The sequence below is a fragment of the Marmota monax genome, unplaced genomic scaffold (assembly GCF_021218885.2).
Source record: "Marmota monax isolate L192 unplaced genomic scaffold, Marmota_monax_Labrador192_F-V1.1 WCK01_AAM20220418_F8-fsc00022, whole genome shotgun sequence".
NCBI lineage: Eukaryota > Metazoa > Chordata > Mammalia > Rodentia > Sciuridae > Marmota > Marmota monax.
This window is the reverse complement of record NW_026695215.1, coordinates 5,592,782-5,620,298: the sequence shown is the minus strand read 5'-3', so window position 1 is coordinate 5,620,298 and position 27,517 is coordinate 5,592,782. Positions and strand designations below refer to the sequence as shown.

The 27,517-nt window shown below is 39.1% G+C and overlaps 1 protein-coding gene across 8 annotated transcripts in view; it reads left to right on the top strand.

Moving 5' to 3' along the window:
* The window catches only part of Veph1 (ventricular zone expressed PH domain containing 1), a 251,557-nt gene that overhangs the window by 160,384 nt on the left and 63,656 nt on the right, over positions 1 to 27,517 (top strand). For 7 of the 8 annotated variants that reach the window (XM_046431368.2, XM_058574933.1, XM_046431367.2 and 4 more), the window contains 2 exons: positions 13,771 to 13,910; positions 16,720 to 16,854. In XM_046431368.2, the coding sequence (XP_046287324.1) occupies positions 13,771 to 13,910; positions 16,720 to 16,854 (275 nt within the window). Of the gene's footprint in view, positions 1 to 13,770; positions 13,911 to 16,719; positions 16,855 to 16,973; positions 19,592 to 27,517 lie in introns of those variants that run through there. The other variant, XM_046431371.2, reaches the window with a different exon arrangement.

The window sequence follows — 27,517 nt, the reverse complement described above, 5'->3', positions numbered from 1 at the left end:
GGCTCAGGAGGCAGAGGTAGGAGGATCACAAGTTCAAAGCCAACCTCAGCAATGGCCAGGCTCTAAGCAACTAAGACCCTGTGTCTAAATAAAATACAAATAGAGCTGGGGAGGTGGCTCAGTGGTTGAGTGCCCCTGAGTTCAATCCCCGCTACCAAAAAAAAAAGGGACCAGGGCCAGCATAACAAGAGCAGGTTTCCTACACTTGGAGCACGTGGATACCTTGGTCTCCTCCTAGTGCTCCTGGAACCTAGCACTTCAGCTCCATGCTTATCACCATGTATCCAAATTCTTGGGAAGACCCTGCACAGCTACCCATCGCTGCCAGGAGTTCAGCCAGGACTCGCCATAAGGAGTTCTGTCCTCACAGAGCTTTCCATGCAGAGCCTTAGCAGACGGTGGTTGCAGGGAGGACAGGGAGCCCACAGTTTCTGCAGAGCGCCTCCTTTTGGCAAGAAGCTATTTTACAGTGTGGGAGGTTTAAGTATCTCAACACTTTTCCAGCAGACCCTGGGTCATAAATGCCACCTTCTTCTTCTTCTTCTTCTTCTTTTTTTTTTTTTTTAGCAGAGAATTAATTTTTTTTAACAGTAACCCAAACGTTTATTCATTTTCAGGACACAATGGCTGTTGATTAGGCAGTTTTGCTGATGTGAGCTGGGCTTGCTTGTCCATCTGCAATCAGTGGGCAGTTAGGCTGGGGCCCCCCAGGTCTAGGAAAACTCCCAGTGCCACCCTTTTGACTGGCCCCCAGACTCCACTTCTTGGTGAGGCTGGAAAGTTTATAATAGAGGCTTTGCTAAACATGTTAAATTTTATTAAATTTCAAAATGAAGCCATTATGATCTAAAGACATAAGGAAAGTTGAATTGTGAGTCTTTGTGCTTTCAAGTATTTCAAGTCTCAAGATTTTAAAGAAAAGAACAACTTTCTAAGCAGATCCATCGCAATCTCGCACCCTAACTTTATGGTTTTGAACTAGCATTTGGCATCAGATTTGTCCTGAAAGGCAAATTTCTGAAATGATGGAGTCTTTGAGGGGAAGGCACCATTCCTACAACCTCTGCTGAGTGAAGGTTGTCTTCTCACCCCAAAGTTTGTGCTGCCCCCTGGACCACTAGGAAATAGCCTCTAAGCCAGGGATAATTCAAGTCTATTAAATTTTCACTTTAATTCTTCAATAAACCTTTCTATCTCCTTCTATAGAACAAAATATATATGTATATATACCAGCTCTTTCAGATTTACAACTAAAAGGCTGAGTTTCTGGAAGCTGAATAACACTGCTACTCTAGCCTATGTTACGTTTTCTCTGGGCAGCAGTAAGAAATGAAGGTATAAATAATTAACTAGAAACAGAAAAGCACCAAGTCTGCTTAATGTTAATTATCATGATGAATGTCATCTCACTAGAATTAGGTCACACAAGAATGAAGCATTACACATAAATGCATCCCCCCAAAAGTAATGGGTGGACCTCAGACTTTAAGATACGTTGACCTCTGTCATGTGAACATTCATTTATAGAAAAATGAATTCATTTGTAGAAAAAAAAAATTTGCAACTGCCTTAGATGTTCTGGTTTCCAAGGCTAACCGGACCGAGGGGGGGAACTTATTTCTTGATTTATTTCCTTGATGCTTGATGCCTTCGCTCCAGAGGGTTCCTACCTGGAACAACAGTCCCATAGACGGGATGCTGAGGTCCATCACCTGGGCTTTCTTCAAGAGCAGTGTAAGCAGGGATGTAAGGAATGCACCTTGTAACTCATTCAGCAACACTATAAAAATCAAAGCGGCCGTTAAAACCAAAAATAAATGATCAGCAAATCTGTAAAGATGGTGAAAAATGAAAGCCATACATAATTGATACGACTTAAATAATGTAAAACATTTAGCTGTAGTTTAAATCTCCCTTTGGCTCAGACTACTCACCGCTGTTTTAGCTAAGCATAACCCTCTATGGGTTGCAGAGCAGAGCGAGCACTGGGTCCCACAGCCTGGGTTCATCTTAATGGCCACTGGTCAACCACCCAAACCTGGGGAAGTGACATCCCTGACCTCAGATGGCTCTTGGAAACTGGCAGTGTGTCCATCATTCTTGTGGGAATTAAGTGGTGATACACTTATAGAGACATACATAAAACAGAGCCTAGTGCACAAAAATTCAATCAATAGGCAGCTATTTCCCCCTTATTCTTCTACATATACACACACACACACACACACACATCTTCCTTTCACTCTTTTACTTATGATTCTTTGAATACAACAAGACATCAAGGCTTTCTTTGGGGCTTTCCTGCCACATTTCTGTCTCCTGAGCCCCCAAACCCTCCCCTGAGCATAGCTGAGAGTCTGAAATTCTGAAAGATCCCAGGGATCAAGCAGTGGCCCCGGCACTGTCACAAGATCTTCCTTCTCTCTAGGTCCTCTGGTCACACCCCCAGAGAGGTCTCGGCTCTATAGAACTGTGTTTCAGCCTGTACTTCAGCATTAACTCTGTAGTAAATTCTTTTTTAAAAGAAGCAAGGAGGTAAGGGTTTCTGGCCATGAAGCACCTGGATTTCAAGAGTCATCCTGCAGTTCTTTTTCTCTGACTAAAGCAGCATGTGACAATACTGAACCACTTCCACCAGGCTAAGGGGACATTTGTGCTTTTTCCAGATACAATAGCAGTAGAGGTGCTGGACTTAATAAGGAGAGCAGACATTATTAAACACTTGCTCTGTGTCAAGGACTTGTCTTCTGAGAGCCTCATGTGAATTAACTCGTTTCTTGCTCATGTTAGCTAGGTGACCGACACATCCCAGTGTGCCTGGCACCCTCCTGACTCCTAATGTTGGAAGGCTTGAGTCCCAGAAACCACCAGGATGGCTGGCCTCCCAGAGCACCCTCAGAAATAGGTGGCATTGGTCCAACTGAGTCATAGAGAAGTTGTGTCACTGCCTGAAGACAGGTGGCTAACAGGTATGAAGGTCTGGCCACTTCACCACCTGAGAACCACCTGAGAAAAGGGGTCAGGGATGCCAGTCATAAGGGTCCCTCTCTCAGGGCAGAAACTGGTCATGGGAGCACCCCGGGCTCTCCATTGCCTGGTGTGAGGTAGGTAGTGGCGAGTCCCACTCTGGTGACACTGCATGCCATCGTGGGTGATTTCAGCCCTCACATGCAAACTGTCTAATGACCTTTGTCTTCTGAACCCCCACCCCACCTGACTCTTACAAGCATGCCTAAAACTCCCTAATTTTTTATTAGGACAAGATTTCTTTCTCCTCCAAAGTCTCTTGTTCACTGTCATTTTTATGCTACACAATTACTTTCTCACTTATTGTAAGATTGCAAGATTTTTTTTATATTACATCTCAGATTTATAGAGAAAATGTGCCATTGTTTTGTCTAGAGTTAAGTAGGGTCGTAAACCAACCACTGGCTACTGAGAGGAGATATTAATTTAGAGTCCCTCCTGCAGTATCTCCCATCTGATCATTTGAATGGTACTTTCAGAAGAAAACCTTTCATTAAATTAAAGTGCACTTCCTCTCAGTCCCCCACGTCTGTCTCCCTAAGGTGGCACTAGGGCCCTGCTTCCTCATGGTGGATGCCAATTGACAATGCTGGGGTAGTAGCAAGGAGTGTCTTGTACCTAAAGAATAATGTCCTTTGCTTTCTGCGTCACCTTTTCTACACCAGCAGACACAGCTAAGTCCAGGATGCTACCACTCACCCCCTGGGCTGGCCATGGGTCTACCTGGCCATCTGACCCACATTAGCTCCCACTCTTGGCCCCTCTGAATCCTGGTTTAGACAATTCTCTCTGCAGACCAGTGGGTAGAGCCACACCTACCTTCTCACTATCATGATTTCTCAGAAGAGCTCTCGAAGAAAAGCCTCAGCCACTCCAGTTCCTGGTTACTCCGGAACAGGGGCGAAGGTGGTGCCTGAAAGCTGAACCTCAGGGGATCCTTCTACTGGGCTCATGAGCAGTGCTTTTAGTTAGGTTGGCTGCCCTGCATTGGTACTGAGGGCTACCAGGCAGTGGATGTCCTCTCAAAGGGCCATCTTTGCCCCTGGTGTTACCATAACTAAACTGGCATACTCCCAGGCCCAGGCTGAAAGATGAGGAAAGTTGAGACCCACTTGTGATGTCCTTCTCCCCGCCAGTGCCCTGACAGAATTTCTCTTTTGCTTCTGCATTATATCCTCCTCCCTGCCAATCAAAGTACTGACCTGGCTGTCCCTCTTCAAACCAGCCCTATAACACCAGGCCTCCAGAGGTTGGCAGACTCCAGGGTAGTAAAGAGATTTGGAAAATCCTTCCTCAAGAATAGTCCACTTTGGGCAGTTAAAAAGTGGACTCTACCCTTCCTTCTTCTTTGTTCTCTAACACCTGCCCATAGTCACTCCCACGCACACGCGGTGAGGGTTCAGGTGGACTAGAACAAAGGCTATGAGCTCAGGCAGAAGAGAAAAAAACACTCGACCATTACCTGTTACTGAGATGGCCTCTAAATTACTTAACAAATTTCGAACAAATTTTCATTGTATATGTTTTTTCCTTTTGAAATTATACAGATAAAACTACAAGAAAGAATTAAAACAACACAAAAGTAAATCGTGAGTCACTCAATGACAGGGATAAGTTCCGAGGATAATGTGATGTAAAAACATCACAAAGTGACTGCCAGGAAATAAGTGTGATGGCCTGTTGTTCCCAAGGCCATGACGAACAAGCAACATGAAATCAGATCAAACACAGGAGACAGAATGCAGCGAGAGATGCAGGATACAGGAGATGTACTGCACGTGGAACAGGCCCACTGTCCACAGTGAATGTCCTTAAGTAGGAGGACACTCTACGATAAAGATAAAAAGTATGGAAATGCTTAAAAGAAGAGCGAGCTGCGAGCTGCCGTTAGCCAACGTGGTGCACTGTACACTGGATGCTGCCCACTTGCACGACTGGCAGCGGAGCAGCTGTGCTCCCATCAGCACCACCACAAACATGGCGCTAAGACGTTATGATGGCTGTGGCGTCAGTGGGCAAGAGGAACTTCTTGGCTCCCTTTTAATATTATGGGACTGGGACCACCGTTGTATGTGGTCTGGCACTAATTGCAGTGACGTTCTGCGGTGCCTAACCACACACAACGTAAAACTGCACCCTGTCCTCCCGGTTCCTGCTTCCCATCCAGAAGGGACCTCCTCCATGGCTGGTGTCCAGCTTCATAGGCCTTCCTTCCATCACTCATCTAAAAATATGTGCTTGCACGCTGTACGTAATATTGAATTATTTTCCCAACAGGTCAAGAGCAGGATTTTATCCACCAGTGGTTTGTACATTTCTGAATATATGATTACCAAATGTGTGTCATGGTATGCCGATGACTTTATATCATTGTCCAGATGATTCTAAGCAAAGGCATCAGTGTGCTTGTGTGAAAATTGGCAGGAATTTCTGCACAAGGGGGAGAATGAGCAGAGCGTTTTTACTGTGGGTGGGAGATTAAAGAAATGGCGAGTGTCCAGTGGAAGGAGAAAGCCTACTCCAGCAGATGCTGCCGCCATCCCTCTTGTCTTGAGCACCCAGAGCCAGCCCCGCAGACCCAACCAAAAGTCCCACCCTGCTCTGGACAATCATCACGCATGTTTCTTCACCAGCTCAAATCATGGGCTTTGGAGGTAGCACATTCATCCCACACTGAACACAAGTTGCGAATTGTCACACTGTTCCCCCAAAACGTGTACAATTATTATGTGTCAGTTACAAAGAAAAGAGGTGGACTGGTGATGTGGCTCAGTGGTAGAGCATTTGCCTAGTGTGCAGCAAGTCCTGGATTTCTGAACATAACAAGAAGAAAACACAGAAAGAAACTCATTCTAATATGACTTTTTCTCAAAAAACTAATCACATGATCCACCAATCCCACTTCTGGGTACACATAAAAAAATTTAAATCAGAGCCTCAAGGAATATTTGTATACTCATGTCCAAAGCAGCATCATTCACAGTTGACAAAAGGTATAAACAACCCCAGTGTCCATGGACAAATGAATAAGTGAAACATAGTACATGCAATGGAAAGGCACTCATCCTTAAAAAGAAATGAAATTCTGGAACATGCTACCACATGCATGAAGCTTGACAACACTGTGCTAAGTGAAATAGGCCAGGCATGTGTGCAAGATTTTATTGACATCAAGAACCTGGAACAGTGAGTTAGAAAATGGAATTGTGGTCTCCAGGGGCCGACAGGAGGGAGGATGGGCAAGGTGTTGTTTAATGGGAACAGGGTTTTTTTGGGGGAAGAATGAAAACATTATGTAGAGGGGTGGTAGTTGGTTGCATAACAATGAGAAAGTAGTTAATATTAGTGAACTATATACATAACAATCATTAAAAAGATACTTTTACTTTTTATGTTTTACATAATTTAACACAATTTAAAAATCCTTAGCTTCATGGAGATTATAATCCTGGAGAAAGAGAATCAAACAAATACAAAAATAAAAGTTTCTTAATAGATCAGTTTTGTTTTTTTATTCCAGATCAGCTTTTAGTCGGCCCCATTTTACAGATAAGAAACCAGAAGATAGAGAGGAAAAGTACACAGTTCACCCACTAAGACCCTGACTGTCGGACTCCAGGGGCAGTGAACTTTCCATCAACTTCTGCTTCCTTTGGGGGATTCTTCCATTGTCTCTATTTCATCTGACCCACTCAAAACATGTACTGGGTTCAAATTTTAGCCGAACTGCTCCCTAGAAGGCTCTATGGAGATAGCAGAGCCTATTCGGGAGGGTTAAATGTAATTTGTTCCACTTCCACGTTGGTGCAGAGCAAGGAGTCTGTGGAAACTAGCTCCCTCCCTGGTCCCTCAAAATGCCTTCCCTGCATTTGTTTATATATAAGCCATGAGTACTTTCAGCCTAGCAATGTCAGCAAACATATTCCTGTGCTTAAGTTTTTGTAAATCATTCTAGAAATAAAGTTTAGATGTGAAGAAGACTGGCTCATTTAAAATCCTGGGAAACAAGCCAGTGACACATGCATGACCCTTCTGTAGCTGGGAGGGAACTCTAAAATGTACATTGAATAAAGCATTCAACATAAAAGCTAACTCATTCTTTTTTCCAAAAGCAAAGCCAACTCTAATATATTTCTACCAGCTCTTTTAAAAGAAATCAAAGCCATGTTTCATTTTTATTCTTAAAAGTCCCTTACCTCTAAACAAAACTACATGATGGCATAGATCACATCTAAGTGACCATTCTAGGCGATGGGTTGGCAGGGTCTATTCTCCCAAGAAGAATCCAAAATAGGAATTGAGAAAAAATGGACACCACTATGAATGGACAGCAGAGCAGCGCCAGCCCTCCTCTCCCTAATTCCACAACTCCCTGCCCCTGAGGAGCCTGGTCATTTTGACTGTTCCCTATGAGTTCGAACCCTCGCCTACTCCCTCCTGTCATTTTTGAGGATTAAAGAAAGATTGTTTCCATTTTGCACAGGCCTTGTAAGGACTTCTCTTTATAGATTTGCCAAATATCTTTGGTTTTATGAAAGAATTTGTCCTTTTCCTAGGTTAGAAGTTGTGTTTAAAAATAATAATGGCATAGAAATTGATGCCTTTGGCTATATTTCTAGGGATGGACATCTTATGTTGGATTGCCCATCCTGTCCCTAGAGAAGTTGTCCCACAGTTCAGCTGGAGAAGCAGATGCGAGTGACCCAGGCAAGTGACTTTGAAGGAGGAGGTGTATACAAACTCAGGCCTTGCATTTCAGTGAACATGGGTCCAAATTGTGGCTCTTCATCTTACTAATGAAGTCATTGACTCTCACCCTCTTAATGATGATAATTAATAGTTATGAAAAATAAATGATAATTAAAATGTCTAAAAATGAAATTGCTACAAAAGTAGATACTAACAGCTTGTTCTAATATTTTAAGTGATTTCATATAATGTACCGACACAAACTAAAATCTGATTTTTATTTTTTATTATTATTTTTCTTGATTTAGAATTTTCATTAAACTTTTAAATACTATTACAGATTATAATAATAACTTCTTTCTGAAACTTCATGATACCATTTAACACGATTTGTAATTCTAAAATGTTCCCCAAGATGTTAGTTGATATGCTTAATAAATTTCTAAATTCTTAAACATTTTACAAACTATAAAACAAAAAATTTCTTTACAAAGATGCACAATTCCTGGTATCTGGAATATTGCTAAAATTTTCCAAGTGGCTAAACTAAGGCAGAATGTTCACACTAATCAATATTTATGACTTTAATCCTACGTAGATGACAATGTAGACCGTTTAGCTAAAATTGTAGATAAAATGAACTTTGTAATATTACTATTATAATTTTTCCTGATTTCCGTGGGAACACCCTGTTGGTCTCATCTTTGTGATTCAGAAGAAACCAGGAACCATGTGATCAAGTGTCACTGTTGTACTTTGAGGTCAGCCTGGAATACTAAACTTTTATTGAACATGTCTGTGTGCCAGGCACCATGGTAGGTGGAATACACAAAGGCAGAGAAAAGAGAAAGGGGAGGGATACAGGAAGGAAGGAGAAAGAGAAACAGAGAGAGAGATGGGTCAGAGATAAAAACACCAGCTGAGCAGGAGCAGGCTGCTTGCTGCTAGGTGGGAGTTCTAAGGTAAGCAAAGGGAGGGAGCTGGAATGAGTGACATGGTTGTGATTACCAGTGTAGGTGCACGTTCAGCTTCACATGGTCACGTATGGAGGTGCTCATACACTGGGGCTGTTAGGCACACCACCTCCACGCTCTGCCAGCAGAAAGGCCAAGGAGCAGCTACACCCCAGAGCAACAAGCAGTTTACCACCATAAAAACAAACAAACAACAAAAAAAAAAAACAGAGATCCTGGGTAAAAGGCTGATTTTAGATCTGAAGTGGGAAATACACAAAATAAGCCTGGAGCATATTTTAGTAGGAAAGAGTATGGGAGTTCTCACCAAAACACAGACACACACACACACACACACACAATTATGGGGGTCATAGGAACCAGCTGAAAGAATCGTCAGTAGCCAAAATAGAAACATTTGGGCAACAAAAAATAAATTAGTACTGAATTATAACCCAAGGTATGAAATAAATATCCTCAGGTACATACTGATATAATGATTAACTCTATTTATCATTAAGACTAAAAAAATAATTGAGTGTATAATGAATCGAAGAGCACTCTGCTGTCATGTATAACTGATTAGAACCAAAAAAAGAATCGAATAAATGGTTTAAATGAAATAAGTGGGGGAAGAATAAACAAACCTTCTATGCAGACGAATTCCAAATAGTTTATGCAACTATTTCACCCTCGAGGAGGAGAAGCTGAGTCCCTGGTCCTTGAGCATGGGCTATCCGTAGCCAACTCCTCCCCGAGAGCACACCAAGGAGGTACAAAATAAGTGGATTTATGGCAGAGAAACCTCAAAACCACCATGTCAGTGAAGTGCTCCAGGCAACCCTAATGGGCAAAATCCAGCTGATCCTACGCAGCCCTCACCTGTGACAATGGCATTTGGCCTCTGTGCTGTTCGCCTTGGAACCCTGAAGTCGCAACGTAAGCATAAGGAAAACGGACACATCCCAAAGGGACGTTGCACAAAGTACCCAGCAAGAGCACTTCTCAAAACTGTGGAAGTCATCAAAAACAAGGAAGGTCTAAGAAATGGTCACCGTCAAAAAGAGGCCAAAGCTCACCTGATAAATACACACCAGGGAGTATCCAGGATGGGATTCTGGAGCAGGAAAAGGACGTTAGGTGAAAACAAAGGGAAGCCTAGCAAGCCATGGACTTAGCTTATAATAATGCACTGATATTGTTCCATTTCCCCCAACAGATGTGCCATTATAAACTCAATATTAGTTGGAGGGAAACAGAGTGTAGTATGTGTGGATTTCCCTGCTACATTCCCAGTGTTCCTGTATATCAGAAGTATCTAAAATAAGTTTATTCAATAATAGTGACAGAAAAATTTTATAAGGTGTAGTGACACCATGTAGCAATGAAGAAATATGAACAGCACTTTGGGGGCAGGAGACAGAATGAATTCCAAAGTGAGTTTTTGAAGATTTCAGCTCCCCAAAACTAAGCACTCTTGTATTTGGGTACCATGTCTAAATTTATCCATCTGTATGAAGTATGTATTTTGAGCATTGCAGCAAACATTATATTTTACAATTATCAATGATCATATCAACTTCAGTCTTTATAAATCTTTTTATTTTTAGAAAAAGAAGCTTCATTCTATCAAAAGTAAAGAAATAACAATCATCTGGGCATGTGGTATAGGCCTGTAATCCCAACAACTCGGGAGGCTGAGGCAAGAGGATCATACGTTAGAGGCTAGCCTCAACATCTTAGTAAGGCCCTAAGCAACTTAACAAGAACCTATCTCAAAATAAAAAATGAAAAAGGACTAGGGATGTGATTCAGTGGTTAAGCACTTCCAGGTTAAATCCCCAGTATCAAAAAAAAAAAAAAAAGAATGAAAGAGAGGAAGAAGAAGAAGGAGGAGGAGGAGAGGAGAAAGAAAGAAAAGAAATAAAAACAATCATGTTTGGTGGAATATGGAAGCATTCTGCATTTAGAGAAGCATGACCTCCTCTTTATTCAGCCTTTAGTCTAGAAAAATCAGTAACCATTCAGGCATCCCCTTGCAACTAAAAAACATTTAATGATCCAGATATACCAAGCATACTCCCTGGAAGTTCCCTGAACATTTATGGCACATGTGATTTTTTTCAGGGTCGAGGTTTCCTACATTCAAAGTGCTTTTTCTAAGTTCAAAATGCATTTTTTCAAGGTCCACCTCAGACATCTTCTCCCCGCTCCCCATTCAGAAAGCCTTACTCATTTTTCTGAGCAGCAGTAGTTACATGGCCCCCTACTATCTGGTGCCATCTATCTACAGGTGTCTCCCATTTGGATATCAGCTTTTTTCTTTCTTTCTTTCTTTTTCTTTCTTTTTTAATTGTACCAGGGATTGAACCAGTGGCACTTAACCATGAAACCACATCCCTAGTCCTTTTTATTTTTCATTTTGAGACAGGGTCTTCCTGAGTGGCTGAGGCTGGCTTTGAATTTGTGATTCTCCTTCCTCAGCCTTCTGAGTTGCTGGGATTACCTGACAGGCATTCATTCACACCATGCCTGGCAAATAAATCTTTCTTCCTTTTTTTTTTTTTTTTAATTTGGATCGAAACCAGAGCCTTGAGCATGCTAGGCAAATGTTTTACCACTGAGTTGTTTCTCCATCCCTGGTTATCAGCTTCTTAATAGCAAGGTGGACATCTTGGCTCCAATTGCTCTCAGTACGGAATCTGACGTTCATTCATTCATCCAACATCCATTTATGACATGCCCACCATTTGGTTCCATGGAATGAACTGCAGGGGGGAAATTACAGACAAAGGTTAACAACTGAATCTTAATATTGTGGAAAATTCTTTCAAGCTAGGAAAGCTCTGAGAAAAAATGAGAAGGATATTGATATAGACCAGATGTACTGAAAGCATTAACAGAGGACTTATACCACAAGACTGATTTATTTTAAAAGCCAGTGTATATGTTCCTAAGTGAGGGTTTCTCTCTTCTACCACTTTGACCATTTTCTGTGATCTGAAACCCCTACTGCTTGTGTATAAAAGGGTGAGTGAAATAAATCAATCAATGTTTATTTTCAAATAAAACACAAATGAGCAGTAAGAATTTAGGGTAAGGGAAAAGACACTGTTTTGTGGCAAATGCCTGAGGTACAACTTATAACCTTCATGGTTAGTACATGGATTCTTAAAAGAGAATTTGCTTCCTTTTGAAACTTTCTATTGAAGCAAAATACATTGCTATCTCAGTGTAGACATCATACTTAGACTTATGTCAAATACCATTTTTGTGTGTGCTCTTGCAAAATATTTGTTTTCCTGTTTCTTTAGCACAGATTAATTTAAATTCAATTTTTCAAATCATTAGTGTCAATTTTTTAAAAACTATCATTGTACTAGTCAGCTTTTCACCCCATAACAAAATGCCTGAGATAACCAACTTTAATATGTTGTCTTAGGGATTAACTGATTCTGTGACCCTTACTGAGATCCCATCAATGCTGAAGAAACTCTCGTCCATGTCCACTTTAAAGGGTAGAGCATAATGAATGCATTAATTTTCAAAACATTCATTTAAAACTCAGATTAGTTCTGAAACAATTTAGATTCCCCATGAGCTATCCACAGGACTACACAATCTACAAGACCCCAGTGTGGTAGACCCTAAAGCACCCCAACGTGCCATCAGCTCACTGAGTTCAAATCCTGGCCCCACCACAGGATCAGCTCTGAGCAACTTCTTCTTGGTCCCTGGGCATTCCTCATCATTCATCCATCTAGACACCACTTAGTTTCGTTCTTACTCATCCTCAGAGTGTCAAGATTATAATGTCAAGTTTACAGTGAGCAAGACAGGCTCGGTGGCTGACTTTCTAGTGGGTGAATTTACAATAGAAATAACAACAGCCATCACGTATGGTTGTAAATATCAAATGGAAGCAAGCATGTGAGGCATGTGGGAGTCACTCAGTGATGGCTGTGGTTATCCAGTCCTCAACACAGTGCCACACACATGGTCTCAGCCTGAATGTACTCCATCCATTCTTTATTCATTATTGACAGTCTTTACATATGGCTCCTCACCTCCACTGTTCTACACAAACATCCACCATTTCTTATCCCTCAAGGATGAGCTCATTAGGCCTCCTTGCTGAAGAGCTTCAAGATGAGATGATTTTTAAACCAGACCAGGCTCGTTCATGATGGCCACATCTCTGGCAAGAGTTATACTGGAAACTCTCTGTGGATTCTGCGAAGACACAGCTCACAGCCTCCCGCCCACATCTGTGCAGGCGGTGGGAATGGGATCTCCCTCAGTGGAATGGGCTGGCTGAGAAATAAAAGCTAGGAGAAATAAAACAGTGAAAAAACCACAAAACACAGAAAGTAGTTTCAAAAGCGGGGGCAGAACGGGCAAGCTGATCAGACGGATGGAGCTTCTAGACAAAATGGGGCCCACGCCTGCTTTATTTATATTGGGAAACATCAAATAGATTCTATAGAATGTTCTTCTCCAAAAAAGGTTAAAGGTGGCTCTTCAGTTCTTAACGGGTTACACCCATCTCCAGAGCTAATATGAGGAGCCTTCCTAGCAGAGCAGAGGGAAAGGTTACATGCCTTGGGCAATCTATTGCCCATGGAAAGTTCCCAATGCCAGGCCTGTCTCTCCCTGGATACCATGCTGAGAGAAGAGCCTAGTGTATTTCACGGATGGCTTCCCACAATGGCCCATACCCACTGCCTAGGAAATGCCTGAGCTTCCTGCAGCCGCCATATTCTTCCCCGGTTATCACTTGGAGGTATCCAGTCAGATGATCATGATGTGGTATCTCCCTCTTTGTTGGTGAGAGGGTTTTCTTCCTTGGAAGTTTCTCAGAAATTCTTCACATATTGCTAATTAAATTAAGAGAAAGATGAGTAGAATAACCCTGTTTAAGACACCTTCCTTTCAGTCTGCCTTCCATGAAATAGGCCCACTCCTAATGCACGGTTGTTTGGAGTGATTGATTATCTGTCTGAAAACTGAAGAGTAGCTTCTAAATGTGTTTACGTGTTGAAGCATGAAAAGCGACCCTGGGCAGAAAGGAGTGTGTGATGCTACGTGTGTTTGTTTCTAGACACTGTGAGAAGTTGTGTGGCGAAGCTGTTCTTCACCTGTTCCCTCAAGGGTCATTACTGCCTGTACAGCAAGTCCAGCTTCATCCTCATCAGCCAAGAGCCTCAGCGGTGGATCCAGATCATGCTTCTGTTTCAGCAGGTGTGTGCAATTCATGTTCATTGGGCTCTTCAACAAGCAGGTTGGATATGAGCTCCTGTCATCCCATTGAATTATTTATTCTTTGTCCAGAGTTGATATGTAAATAACAGCAACACATCATCATTTCTTTTTCTCTATTTTAAGATAGTTTCCTTGTAAAGGAACCTGGATTATAAATCAGAAGGCCAAAGCTACTATTAAAACAGGGATCGAACCTGGGGTCATTTAACCACTGAGCAACATCCCCAGCCAGCCCTTTTTATTTTTTATTTTGAGATGGGGTATCCCTGAGTTGCTTAGGACCTTGATAAGTTGCTGAGGCTGGCTTTGAACTTGCAATCCTCCTGTCTCATCCTCTGGAGTTGCTGGGATTATAGGTGTTGCCCTTGCACCCGATCAAAGCTATTCTTATCTTGAATATCCTTAGCTTTACAATAGAAGAATGCCACAGAAATATTCTTTTAAACAACAGCAACAATAAAAATATCTTAGTTGGGGAAATAGCTTATCTTTTGTAGAGCTAGCCTTGGTTTCCCCAGTTTTCTAAACTCTAGTTGATTTTAGTGTAAGTGCATTCTTTCTGGCAATATCACACAGGAATGCCACTTTTTTCTATCAAATACATGTATATAGATGAAATTACCTAAAGAGCATCTTTAAACTTAACAGTGAAGAATGTCATGCAAAAATGTCGAAGTACCTTAGATGCACAGAAAATGCAAACGTAGACTATAAAATGTTTGTAATAAAGGAGATCTCAGATATCATCTTTACAGATAAGAAAACTCAAGGGCAAGCTCAGATCATCAGCCATCTTCCCATTTTTGCACATGTGTTGAAAACTAACATGGGGAGATGCAGGTAAGAGAATGCAGGACAGAGTCAGGAAAAAAGAGAGTAGAGACGTTAAATAAGGTTGAAACTTAAGCCAAGTGATAAGATAGATTTTCACTTCAGTTAATAAAATATTTCTATAACTCCTACAAAACTCACCAACCAGAGAGTCATATTTCTTTATAAAATCAAGATTTTTGAGAAAAATGGATTTTCATGCTGAATACATCTTAATTACCATATAACTATGGTTGGATGTGGCTCAGAGATGCCATGTTCCCCTGTGTTAGTTTTAAGAACACTTACCGTCTCCTACAGAACACTCAGATTTTGATGTGAACCACATTGTATGTGAACATAAAATAACATTGATTCTTCTTCCTATTCCTGAAATAATGATCATAGTTTTCTTCTACTTAGATTTTTCAAATAGTTTTCATAAGCGTCTCTGTGTCTGGTTTCATTGGCTTTGTTCTTAACAGTTGTCAGTTTTCTAAGAACAAATCAAGAAAATCTGCTTTTTTTTGCCCCTTCAGCCTTATTTTATTGACCTACTCTGATCTTTTTTTTTTCTCTTTAAGCACAATGACTAAAAAAGCATCTTTTTATGATTTTCCTTTGTGTTCATTTTACAATAATGGCTCCTTTCTTTTTCCACACCTTTGATCTTATGTAATCTTCTGGGAAAATTATGGCTTTAGGGTAAGTGAAAAATAAAACTTTCACTGGGTAATTACCAACCCAACCCCAGTGGTGGGTGCTGAGCCAGACTCTCGCTTTTCTGACAACCTTGCACAGTCATGAATGCTTCATTAGATCAGATTTAGCACGTCTCTAGACCAGACATCCATCGTGCATAACCTTCTATTAGCATAAAGAAATCCACAAATGTTTCCACGTGAGAAGCTGAATAATCAGAAACTTCTTAATTATACCAGCCGCTTACTTGGGGTTTGATATCCTCCTCCTTTTCCTGCTCAATACCAGCTCATTTTCATTGATGATAATGAGATTTTTCTGGGAAAAAAAATGTGTATTAATCCTTATTCACTAAATAGAAGCTTTGCACACACCTTAAAGTTTCATTGTGCAACACCTGGACAATCATTGTCATAGCCAATAAGACCTTACAAGCAATTCTCCTTATCATACCCTTCATCATTCATATGGAATAATATTTCTACTATTTTGTATGAGTAAATGATATTTTATACTCTTTATTGACATTCCACATATTTTTGAAAATCATCCCCTTGAGTTGAAAGGCCTCTTACATTCACAGGTATGGTAAAAGGGTATTAGATACCTTGTTGATTAGTAAATATATAAACAAGTTTAACTCTTCCTTCGAAGAGCTTATTTTCACTGGATTGAATGAAGTACATGTAAATATAATTCTCTTTACTTTAACAACATATTGCCCAACACTTAAAGAAATTATCTTAAAGTTTGAAGAATATCTGCCCATGATTCACTTATCATTAAAAGTGGTTTTGTTTCCCACATGTACCTGCTCAAACTGCTAATGTTTACATAATTATGTTATGGATTCTTGGTTGTTTTTTTATTCTTCATAATCTACTCTGTACAAACCGACTTGATATTTGTATTGTAGTTTTGATTTTAGGCCTTAATTCACAGATCTTTGATAAAATAAATTTGAATATTTGCATTAGCCACTTTTTAAAGCAACATTCTTGGGAAATCATCAAGATAAACATTATGTTACATCATTGAGGCATATTTGTGCAGATCCATATCAAGTGCCTTGAAAATTCTATTAAATAATTTATACGTTCTGTTAAAAAAAACAAAAAGCCTGAAATCTATGTCCGTTCTCCAAGATGGAGTTCCTCATTATCCATAAATCTAAACAGTGGTAAGTTCTGGCCAAGCCTACACAGGCCTTGGAACCCATGGAACGTCTCTGTTGGACCCAGAAGTAATGCTGTCTCTTCCCTTCACACCCACTCAGAGCCTGTTTCCTGAGCCCCTGTCCATACAGAGCCGCTCCGTGCAGTTCCTCAGAGCGCTGTGGGAGAAGACCCAGGCAGGAGCCACCCACAGCTTCGAAACAGCCATGACAGAGTCCACGTTTCCTCAGCAGAAGGTAAATGCTTCTCTCCCTGGGCGTGATGTTTAAAAGCAGGATTCAAGATGGCCTTCAGTTTGCCTTTCTCTTAACCATTTGGTTGTTTCCTCCTTTCCTTTCCCCTCTCTTATTATCAGAAAACATGCATTAAGGAATGACTTTCAGGCCGTGCCACACTGGACTCACACAGTGGCATCCTAGACAGAGCCTCTGTCCTTGTGGGCCCGCAGGATGACATGGCTCGGCCCACTCACACCACACAAAACCTGCACACATCCTGTGGAATTGAGGCACTTTATGGAAGCAGATTGTGGGCTCAAGGACTGAAAAGGAAAGAGCCCAGGAAAGTGGGCTGGAGGGTCTTTGGTGCTTCCATTCCTTCCATCTTTACCACCTCTCATTCCTTTGTCATTGGCCGTCACCACAGAACAAGAAAACGAGGGTAAACCGGACAGGAAGAGAGAGCGGTCAGGGTAGGAAGCTCTTTGGAGGCAGGCACTGTGGCGGGAGATACAAAACCTTCCAGGAGCATGGAAGCAGGGCATGGCCCTCAGACACAGCCAGCTGAGACCTGAGCAGACCGCTGTGCTGGGGAAGTCCCCTGTAGAGAACCAGACCCAGCCCCTCGATAGGGGGAACCTGGCCATGGAGGACACTGGTGTGCTCAGAGTTTCCTATGAGAAAAGTCAGGACCAAGGCACCGCAGGCAATGATGAGAGGAAGCCTTTCTAGAATAAGAAGGCATCTGAAGAAAACTTCATTTCTTCTCGGGAAATGAAGGCGCCAAGGTTGGAAGGCGCCAAATTTGGGAACTTAAACCCAACTTCATACTCTATGGCAGTATTAAGCGTGGAACATTTGAAAACTGTTCAAGTCAGGAAGGTGAAACCCTCGTAGGTGGGATTAATGGCTTTGTAGAAATGCTAGGAGGAACCAGCTAGGCCCTTTTGCCCTTCTGCCTTCTACCGGGTAAGGAAGCAGCATCCAAAGCACCGTATTGGAAACGGACACCAAGCTCTCACCAGATTCCAGTCCAGCCTGTGCCCTAGTACTGGACCTTCCAGCCTCCAGAACTATGAGAAATGAATTTTTTTTCTTTTGGTTAAAAAGACTAAGATAGAAGGTCTGAACTGAAGATGGAAGTTGTAAAAAAAAAAAAAAAATGACTAGAAGAGCTATTAAGAAAGTCAAACCTACAAGACATGGTATCTGATAACGAAAAAGGAAGGCTCCAGGGACACTCCAGGTGCATCATTTGGCCAAAGAGGTGATGGCACTGCCCTGAAAGAAAGACCACAAAGGAAGCTGGTGGAGGTGTGGAAAACACAAGGCCTTCTGGTTGTGTTAGTCAGCCCCCTAACACTTGAGAAAATGCCTGAGATAAACAAACTTATAGGGAGGAAAGGTTTATTTTGGCTCATGATTTCAGAGGTTTCAGTCCATGGTCAGTAGGCCTTGGTGCTTCAGGCCAGTGATGAGGTTATACCTCCTGGTGGGAGCATGAAGAGAAAGAAACTTCACCTTGAGGTAGCAGGGAGGTAAAGAAAGAGAGGTGGGGGCTGGGTTCCCCATACTCCCCCAAGGTCCTATCCCCATGATCTAACTTCCTTCCATCCACTAAGCTCCACCTCCTGAAGGTCCCACCACCTCCCAGTAGCACCCCAGGCTGATGACCAAGCCTTCAACACAGGGTCTCTGGGTGACATTTCAGATCTGAACTCGAGCACTGGTTTACCCATTTTGGTTGAAATGACAGTGTGGGTCTCACAAAGATCCAGACTGGAGATGTGGCCTCGGGAGCCATGAGTACAAGTTGTTGCCATACGTTAGGCTGGACCCCTCTAGGGGAGCAGGTTTTTGAATGGAGGATGGCATTGGGCTCTCCTGGCAGATACTGCCAGCTTCTCTCTTTAAGCTCTTTCCAGACTCTGAGATTCTGGTTACCCTAATTTTGCTTTCAAGAAAGCCAGTAATAAATAGTGGGTGCCTACTGGGAAAGCCAGAGGCCCTGAGAGTATACAATCAGGGTCTCTGTCCTAATTCTACTTTTCTTCTTGTGGTTGATACATAAAAATTGTACAAAAATGTGGAATACTGGGGCATTTCAATGCATGTGGACATTGTGTAATGCTCAAATCATGGCAAGCATATCTATCTCTTCAAATATTATTGTCACTATCTATAGTCACCTAACTCTGCAATGGAACACCAGAACCTATATCTCTTATCTAACTATAAATTGGTACCAGTTGACTAATCTTCCTCTCCCCCTCCCCTCCCCATTTTATTATTGAGAAGGAAAACAACCACTCCAATATTCAATTCGAAATTAGCAAATTAATTAATCAAAACCTGTTATATTGTGATACAAACTCAACATCTCGTAAGTGGTGAATGATTGCAGCAGGATGTGAAATGGATGTGATTAATCAGATGTTTATTTATAAGGGTCTGTAAGACACTAAAGACAAAGCGGGCTGTGGCATTGCTCATTTTTTTGGCTTTGGTTTAAGAATTTGACATTCGGAGTTCAAGATACAGGAAATGCCACGATGGCATCAGCATAAAGTAAGATGGAATTCTTCCCACATTTCATTCAAATTTTCAATTGTTGCATCATGTTCAAAGACAATGTTTCAAATTCTCATAAATTTTTCATTGTGAGCTGCATTTTAACTAGAGGCAACCAGTAAATTAAAACTTGGCCGGCTGCTTCAAGTCCTAAGAGATTAAAATAAAAATCTTGGCAAACAGTTTTGTACTTGCTTACAAGTGTGCTTATTCATATTTCTTTTATTTCACACAAATAAATATTCCTCTAGGGGAAAATTAACTGTAAACCAAATTTTTGAAATATTTGAAGTTTCAACATTTGTTTTATTCATGAGTAATAGAAAAACTTGATATCTGGAATGTACATTATGGGGTAAACTTATCTGCCCAGGAATTTCTCAATCCAGTTGACTTTCTCCTGTCTTTCCTGAAGCATTCTGCATACTAGATTCAAAATAGCTGTGAGGATTGTGCAGAGTTTGCTCTATTTTCACAGTGTATGCTGACATGTGCACCCCCCTTATTTGGTAGTGGTGGACATATGTGCATCTGCTGCTCTGATGGAGTTGGTCATGTGTCTTGCTTCAACTACAGACTGTGAGAGGGTTGTGTACTGTTCCAGGCAGCTTCCAAAGGCAGTGTGCCAGTTTTTGTCCCTCTTTTTTCCACCATAGTGACTGGGAAGGCCAGTATAGATGTTGGAGTCCAGGGAGGGGATACTGCCTGGAATTCTGAGCCTCATGTGGAGGTCTGCTGCTGTGAGAGCCAGATCTTCCCATCACACCCTTTGCCTGAGCAAGAAACAATCTTTGCTTTGTTATAAACTGAAGCTTTGCCATTAATTATGACAGCATAACCTACAGTTCTTGATTCATACACATACCAGAGTAGCTAAGCATGTAGCTCTGAAGTCAGATTACCTGGGTTTAAAATCTGACCCTGCCACCAACCAGTACTGTGGCCTTTGTCTCTGTGCCCCAGTTTTATTATCTGAACAATGGATATTTTACTAGTGCCCCATTAGTTACCTCATAGATCTGCTTTGAGGATTGAATGAGTTAACACATGTACAGCTCTTAGAAAAGTGACCGTACACTTTTATCTTCCAATAAATCTTTCTAATATTTTAATTCCTAGATAGTGCTTTTCTGTCTTTCTCTAAAATAATACAAATTAAAATCTGTCTTAGATACACTAAGAGGTTCAGAGTGGAGATAGAAAGATAACCTGAAGAATAAGCTCATAAGTTATTAAACTTTTCTAATTTGATTAGACCAACATTATCAGATAACATTCTCCAAGTTTCGAACATGAATTTTCATTATAAAACTCAATCAAATTATCATTTGCAAACTATCAGTTTCATATAGGAATTGAAGTGTGGACATTCATATATATAAGAAAAAATTAATAATAGTACAGCACATAAGTTCAAGGATTCAAATAAAACCTTATCATCCCTAGGTACTTAAATAGCCTTTGATAAAATCCTACACCACTTTAAATAATCACACGGTTTTGCATAAAAATTTTATTAATGTCTGTTTCCCTAATTAAACTTTTTTTCATGAGAATACATGCATATAATTGTACACCCAACACCAAGAGCATCATCAGGCACATGAGAGGCAATCAGCGATATGCACTGACTGAATCAAATGAAAAAACATGGCTACTTACTATGCTTAGTGGTAAACAAGGGCAGATGTTTCACTTCATACTATACTTAAAAAGTCAAATGAATTTTTTAAAACTTATAAAGGAGAATAGATATCAAAATCCTAGGGGCAATTTATACATATAGAAAAACTTAGAGATCTTTTGCTATAATTAGAAATTAAACTCCCTCAACATTCAACCTATTACAGAGGGTCCTATCCAAGGTAGGACAATAAAAGTGCTGATAAAAGCAATTATTGAAAGAGAAGAAATTAGGGAGAGAAATACAAAAAAAGGTACCAAGAGAAAGAAATTATTTGTGGATTGTAAGATATTTGTATAGAAAAAAATAAAGAGAACCTAATATTTAGAATTTGTGCAGAAGATTCTGAAGTTATTTGATAAAAGATGAATGTCTAAAATCAATAATAATCCACACATAAGTAATAACTAATTAGAAAATACAGTAAAAAGATGCCACTTACCATAGCTATAAAATCTATAGAGGACATATGATTAAGTATAAGATGGGAAGCTCTTTAATAAAGAAATTTTTGTACGGAATGCAAAATAAGACCTGGTCTCGTTTTTTCTACTAATGGGTAAAATGTTTTCTGAGCACCACTTAAAAAGCTGCCTTTTCTTCAATGTAAGTTTGGGGCACTTTTGTCAAGGATCAGATGACTATCTGAGTGAGTTTGTCTCTGAGTCTTCTACTCTGTACCATTGGTCTATTTGTCTATTTCTGTGCCAGTACCATGCAGCTTTTGTTACTATAATTTGGTCAGCATTGCTCTTTTAGCTTAGAATTTCTTTTGCTATTCTGGGTCTTTTATTCTTCCAAATGAATTCTAAGACTGTTTTTTCTAGCTCTGTGAAGAATGTCATTGTAATTTTGATGGGAATTGCATTGAGTGTATACATTGCCTTTGGTAGTATGGCCATTCTAACATTATTAATTCCACCTCTCCATGAACATGGAGCTCTTTCCATTTTCTTGTATATTATTAAATATCTTTCTTCAGTGTTCTAAGCTTTCATTTTAGAGATCTTTTGCCTTCTTGGCTAGATTTATTCCTGGGTATTTTTTTCCTTTTTCTTTTGAGGTTATTGTTAAATGGGATTGTCTTCATGATCTTTCTCTGCAGATTTACTATTGATGTATATAAAATCTATCAATTATTATATGTTGATCTTATAACCTGCTACTTTTCTGAATTTGTTCACCAGCTCTAGAAGTTTACTGGTGAAGTTCTTTTGGGTTTCTAAATATAGGCTCATGTCATCATCAAACAAAGATAATTTGACTTATTCTTGTCCTATTTTTATGCCTTTTATTTCCTTCTTTTTTCTAATTTATCTGGCTAGAGTATCGAGAACTATATTGAATAGGATGGGGAGAGTGTCTTGTTCTGGATTTTAAAGGAAATGCTTTCAGTTTTTCCCCATTTCCTCTGATGTTGACTTTGGATTTGTTGTATACAGCTATTACAATATTGAGTTAAGTTCTTCTATCCCAAGTTTCTTCGGTGTTTTTTATCATGAATGGGTACTGAATTTTGTTGAAGGCTTTCTCTGCATCTATTGAGATAACCATGATTCTTGCCCTTAATTTTATTTGTGCAGTGAATTACATTTATTGATTTGTATATGTTAAGCTATTTTTACAATTTGGTCATGATGTACAATCTTCTTAATAAGTTGTTGAATATGATCTGCTAATATTTTATTAAGGATTTTTGCAACTAAAGTCATCAGGGATATTGGTTTGTAGTTCTCTTTTCTTGATGTGTCCTCATCTGGTTTTGGTATCAAGGTGACACTGGTTCATAGAATGAACTTGAAAATGTTCCATCCCTTTCTATTTCTTGGAATAATTTGAGAAGTACTGGCATTACTTCTTTTTTAAATGTCTGGTAGAATTTGACTGAGAATCCATCTGCTCCTGAGCTTTTCCTTTTTTGGAAGACTTTCTATTGCTCCTTCTATCTCATTGCTAGTTATTGGTCTGTTTAGGTCTTCTATGTCATCTTGATTCAATTTTGGCAGGTCATATATGTCTAAAAATGTATCATTTCTTCTAAGTTTTCTAATTTATTGGAGTAAAATTTTTAAAAATAGTCCCTAAAGAGGCTCCAAATTTCTGTGATGTCTGTGGTAATTTTTCCTTTTTTATCTGTAATTTTATTAATTTGGGTCTTCTCTCAAAAGAGAGAAGAAAAGCTTTTGTTTAGTTTGGATAATAGTTTATTAATCTTTTTTATATTTTCATAAAACAAATATGTTGTTTCATTGATCTTTTGTATTTTTCATGCTCTTATTTTATTGATTTCAGGTCTAATCTCAATTATTTCCTTCCTTCTACTGAATTGGTTTGTTTCTGTTTCTCAAGGGCCTAGATGTATCATTAGGTTACTTATTTGGGGTCTTTCTGGTTTTCTTATGTAGGCACTCATACTTATAAATTTACCTCTTAAAACTTTCACAGTGACCAAGTTTTGCTGTGTTGTATCACTATTCTCATTTGATTTTGAGAATTTTAAAATTTCTCTCCTGAATTTATCTATCACCCATTAATCATTCAAAAGTATATTGCTCAATCTCCATCTGTGGGGTTTTTTTGGAGTGTATTTCTAATTTAACTACATTATGATCAAATAAGATGCAAGAAATTATATTCTTTTTTATATATTTGCTAAGAGTTTATTTTTAATCTAAAGTGTGTTCTATTTTGAAGGAGTTTCCAATAGCAGTTGAGAAGAAAGCGTATTCAGCTATTGCTGGATGAAATGTTTACAGATGTCTGTTAAAGACCTTTTGATTTTTTTTTTTTTTTAGGTTTGAAAAATCTTTACTGAGTTTATGTCTGGATTAGTTGTGAGAGAAGTGTGTGGAAATCACACAGTATTATTGTACTGGGGCTATCCGAGGCTTTAATTTAAGTAGTGTCTGTTTTATGTAAATAGATGCACCAATATTTGGGGCATAAATATTTACTATTATCAATTCTTGTGGAATTATTCCCGATACGAGTTGAAGTGTCCTTCTTTGTCTCTTCTGATTAATTTTCACTTGAAGACTGCTTTTTGGGATATGAGAGTAGTAGGTTCCCCATTTGCACTGTGTATCAACTTCCATCCTTTCACTTTCAGCCTGTGACTATCCTCGCCTGTAAGGTGAGTCTCTTGGAAACAACACATAGCTGGATCTTATTTTTTAATCCATTCTCCCAGCCTATGTCTTTTAATTGGAGAATTGAGGCCATTTATTAATATTTATTAATTCCTGTCATTTTGATTTATTTATAATGTTTGCTTTGGTTATGATTCTTATTGCTCAGCTACTCTTCAAATAAGATTTGTCCACTTGTGAACTCTGGGGTTTGTTTTTGACTGTGCTGTATAGTATTTCTTTAAGTGTTTCTATAGTGCTGACTTAGAATGCATGAGTTTTTTTAGTTTCTGCTTTTCTTGGAAGGTTTTTATTTCTGCTTCAACTCTGAAGCATAGCTTTGCTCTTTTCTGGTTGATGCTTATTTACTTTGAGGGTGTGGAACACATCATTTCAAACTCTCCTGGATTTTATTATTTGTACTGAAAAATCAGAAGTAATTTTCATTGTTTTATCTCTAAATGTAACCTGATATTTTTCTCTTAAAGTGTTTAAACTTCTATCCTTGTTCTGTGTGTTAACCATTATAATTAAATATGTCATAAAGAGATTCTTTTTCAATTTTTATATTTGGCTTTATGAAAGCCTGCTGTAATTGAAATTCATCTCATTCTCAAGGTTTGGAAATTTTTCTGTTATTATTTCCCAAAAGAAGTTATCCATGACATTAGCCTGCATCTCACAACTCTCTTCAATTCCAATGAGTCTTAAATTTTTTCTCTTAATATTGTCCCAGAGTTCTTATATATTCTGGACATGGTTATTTATTTTCTTTAATACAATCTGAATGTTCATGGCCAGCCACTTTGTCTTCCAGCTCTGAGATTTTGTCTTCAGCATGATCTACTCTATTAAATTTTCAACTGAAATTTTTATTTGATTTATTATGTCTTTTGTTTCCAAGATTTCTGTTTGGCTCTTTTTCAATATATTTAAATCCTTATTGAATTTTCATTCATATTGTATACTGATTTTCTTAATTCATCCAGTTGTTTTTCTGTGTTTTCTTTAAATTCATTGATTATTTTTATATCCAGTCTTTTAAATTATTTATCTACTTTAATATCTTTGGAGGCAGTTGCTGGTGAATTAAAAAACTTTGAGAAGCATCATGTTACCTTGTGTTTTCCTATTTCTTATATTTCTGTGTTGGGTTTTTATGCATCTGTTGGGATTCATCATATGTATATATCTTTAGGACACAGCCTTCTCTTGCCAAAGTGTTCTAGAATAATCTAGATTGAGATTAAGACTCCTCATAGTTGTGATGCCCACAGCCTTTGTGTTTATTCTGTTTTTGCTGTAGGAGTGGATGTCCATTAGTGCACTGGACCTGAGAACCACCCCTAATTGTTCCTGCTTGGGATTTGGTTGTTATTTGGGGTATTTTGTCTCTTCCCTTTTTTGTATTAAAGGACCACTGATGTTTGAGTGCCATTAATTTGTGTGTGGAACAAGGTACACTGTCTCTTGACTGGCTTGAATTCAGTAGCAGAGTCTTTACCTTGTGAACTTGCAGTGTCCCATTAGATCCCCAGCACCTCACAAAAAAATGCGGAAACAAACAATAGCAACAACAGAAGCAAACAACATATAGCATTAAAATAAATATCAAGTACCTATTATGACATCTACAACACTAATCATCACACACACACACACACACACACACACCGAATGGTGGGGTCAACAGTTGCCAAAAGCAAAAACAATAAATAGCCATGAATTAGATCTGTCATTAAAGTAAACTATAGGTGTCAACAATGACATGCATTGTGCTAAAAACTGCAACTATATGAATGGTGGGGGCAGGTGTTACATAAACCAGATAATCCTAAATGATGATGAAAAAATACATTTATTTACAAATATGAGGAAATGGTCAACATTCCTAGCAATCAGAGAAATGCAAATCAAAACTACACTGAGATTACATCTTATTCTAGTCAGAATGTCAATTATTAAGAATAAAAAAATAATAAATACTAGTTAGGATGTGGGGGGAAAGGTACACCCATGCATTGTTCATAAGAATGAAAATTAATATGATCACTCTGGAAAGCAGTATGGAGTTTCCTCAAAAAACTAGGAATGTAACCAAAATATGATACAGCTATCCCAGTCCTCAGTATTTATCTATAAAAACTAAAATCAGCATACTATAGTGGTACAGCCACATCAATGTTTATAGTAGCACAACCTACAATAGACAAACTATGGAACTAGCTCAGTCACCCATCAATAAATAAATGGATTAAGCAAATCTGGTATATATACACAATGGAGATTTACTGAGCCATAAAGAAGAATGAAAGTATGTCATTTGCTGGTAAATGGATGGAACTGGAGAACATCATGCTAAGTGAAATAAGCCAGACTCAGAAATTCAAGAGGTCAATGTTTTCTCTCATATTCAGAAATTAGAACAACTTAAGTGGGGAAAAGTGGAGTCAGATATAATAAAGATAGAGTGAAGATCAGGGGAGTAGAAGAAGGAGATTGAGAAGGAGGGATTGAAAAGGAGAGGAAATGTGAAATGAATCTGACAAAATTACACTATGTGCATATATGAATATACCACAGTGATGTCTTAGCACCAATTAAAAATAAATAAGAAAATGAGTGGAAGGTAGACCAGAAGAATACAGGAAGGTGCATAGGGGGAGGAAAGAGAGGAGGGAGTGGGGGAAAGGGACTGAAATGGAGTAAATTAAATTCCATGCATGTATGATCATGTCAAAATGAACTCAACTATTATGTACAAGTATAATGCACTAATAAACAAAAAAAATTAAATACTGTTCATTAAGAGATAAGAAAATGTGACAGCAAGGTAGAAAAAAAGTTTAGAATATTCTAAATGTGGACACAGACAAAGGAGAAGAGATGGAGCAAGTGATGGCTATAAAGAGAGAAATAAATTTTTTAAAAAAGTAATGAGAGAAAAAGAGAACAAGAGAATTTGGCTATTAGAAGGAGGGGAAAGGAAAGAATGAGCAATAAAAGGAACAAACAAAAACAAAATAAACATACCAAAATCCTTACCTCCCTGTGATAAGAAAATACAACAACCATTAAAAAATGCTACAAATTAGGGGGAAAAAAACCAAAAAATGCTAAAAATTAGGAAAAAAATACATATGTGTATGTATACCCATGAATGAATTAACACAGCACAAATTTAAAAAATGAGAGAGAGAAAAAGAAAAAGAGGAGAAGGAAAAAAGATTTTTAATGAAAAATAAAATAATTGCCTCCACTGAGGTAGTCAAAACTGTCAGGATGGTCACTTTCTCTG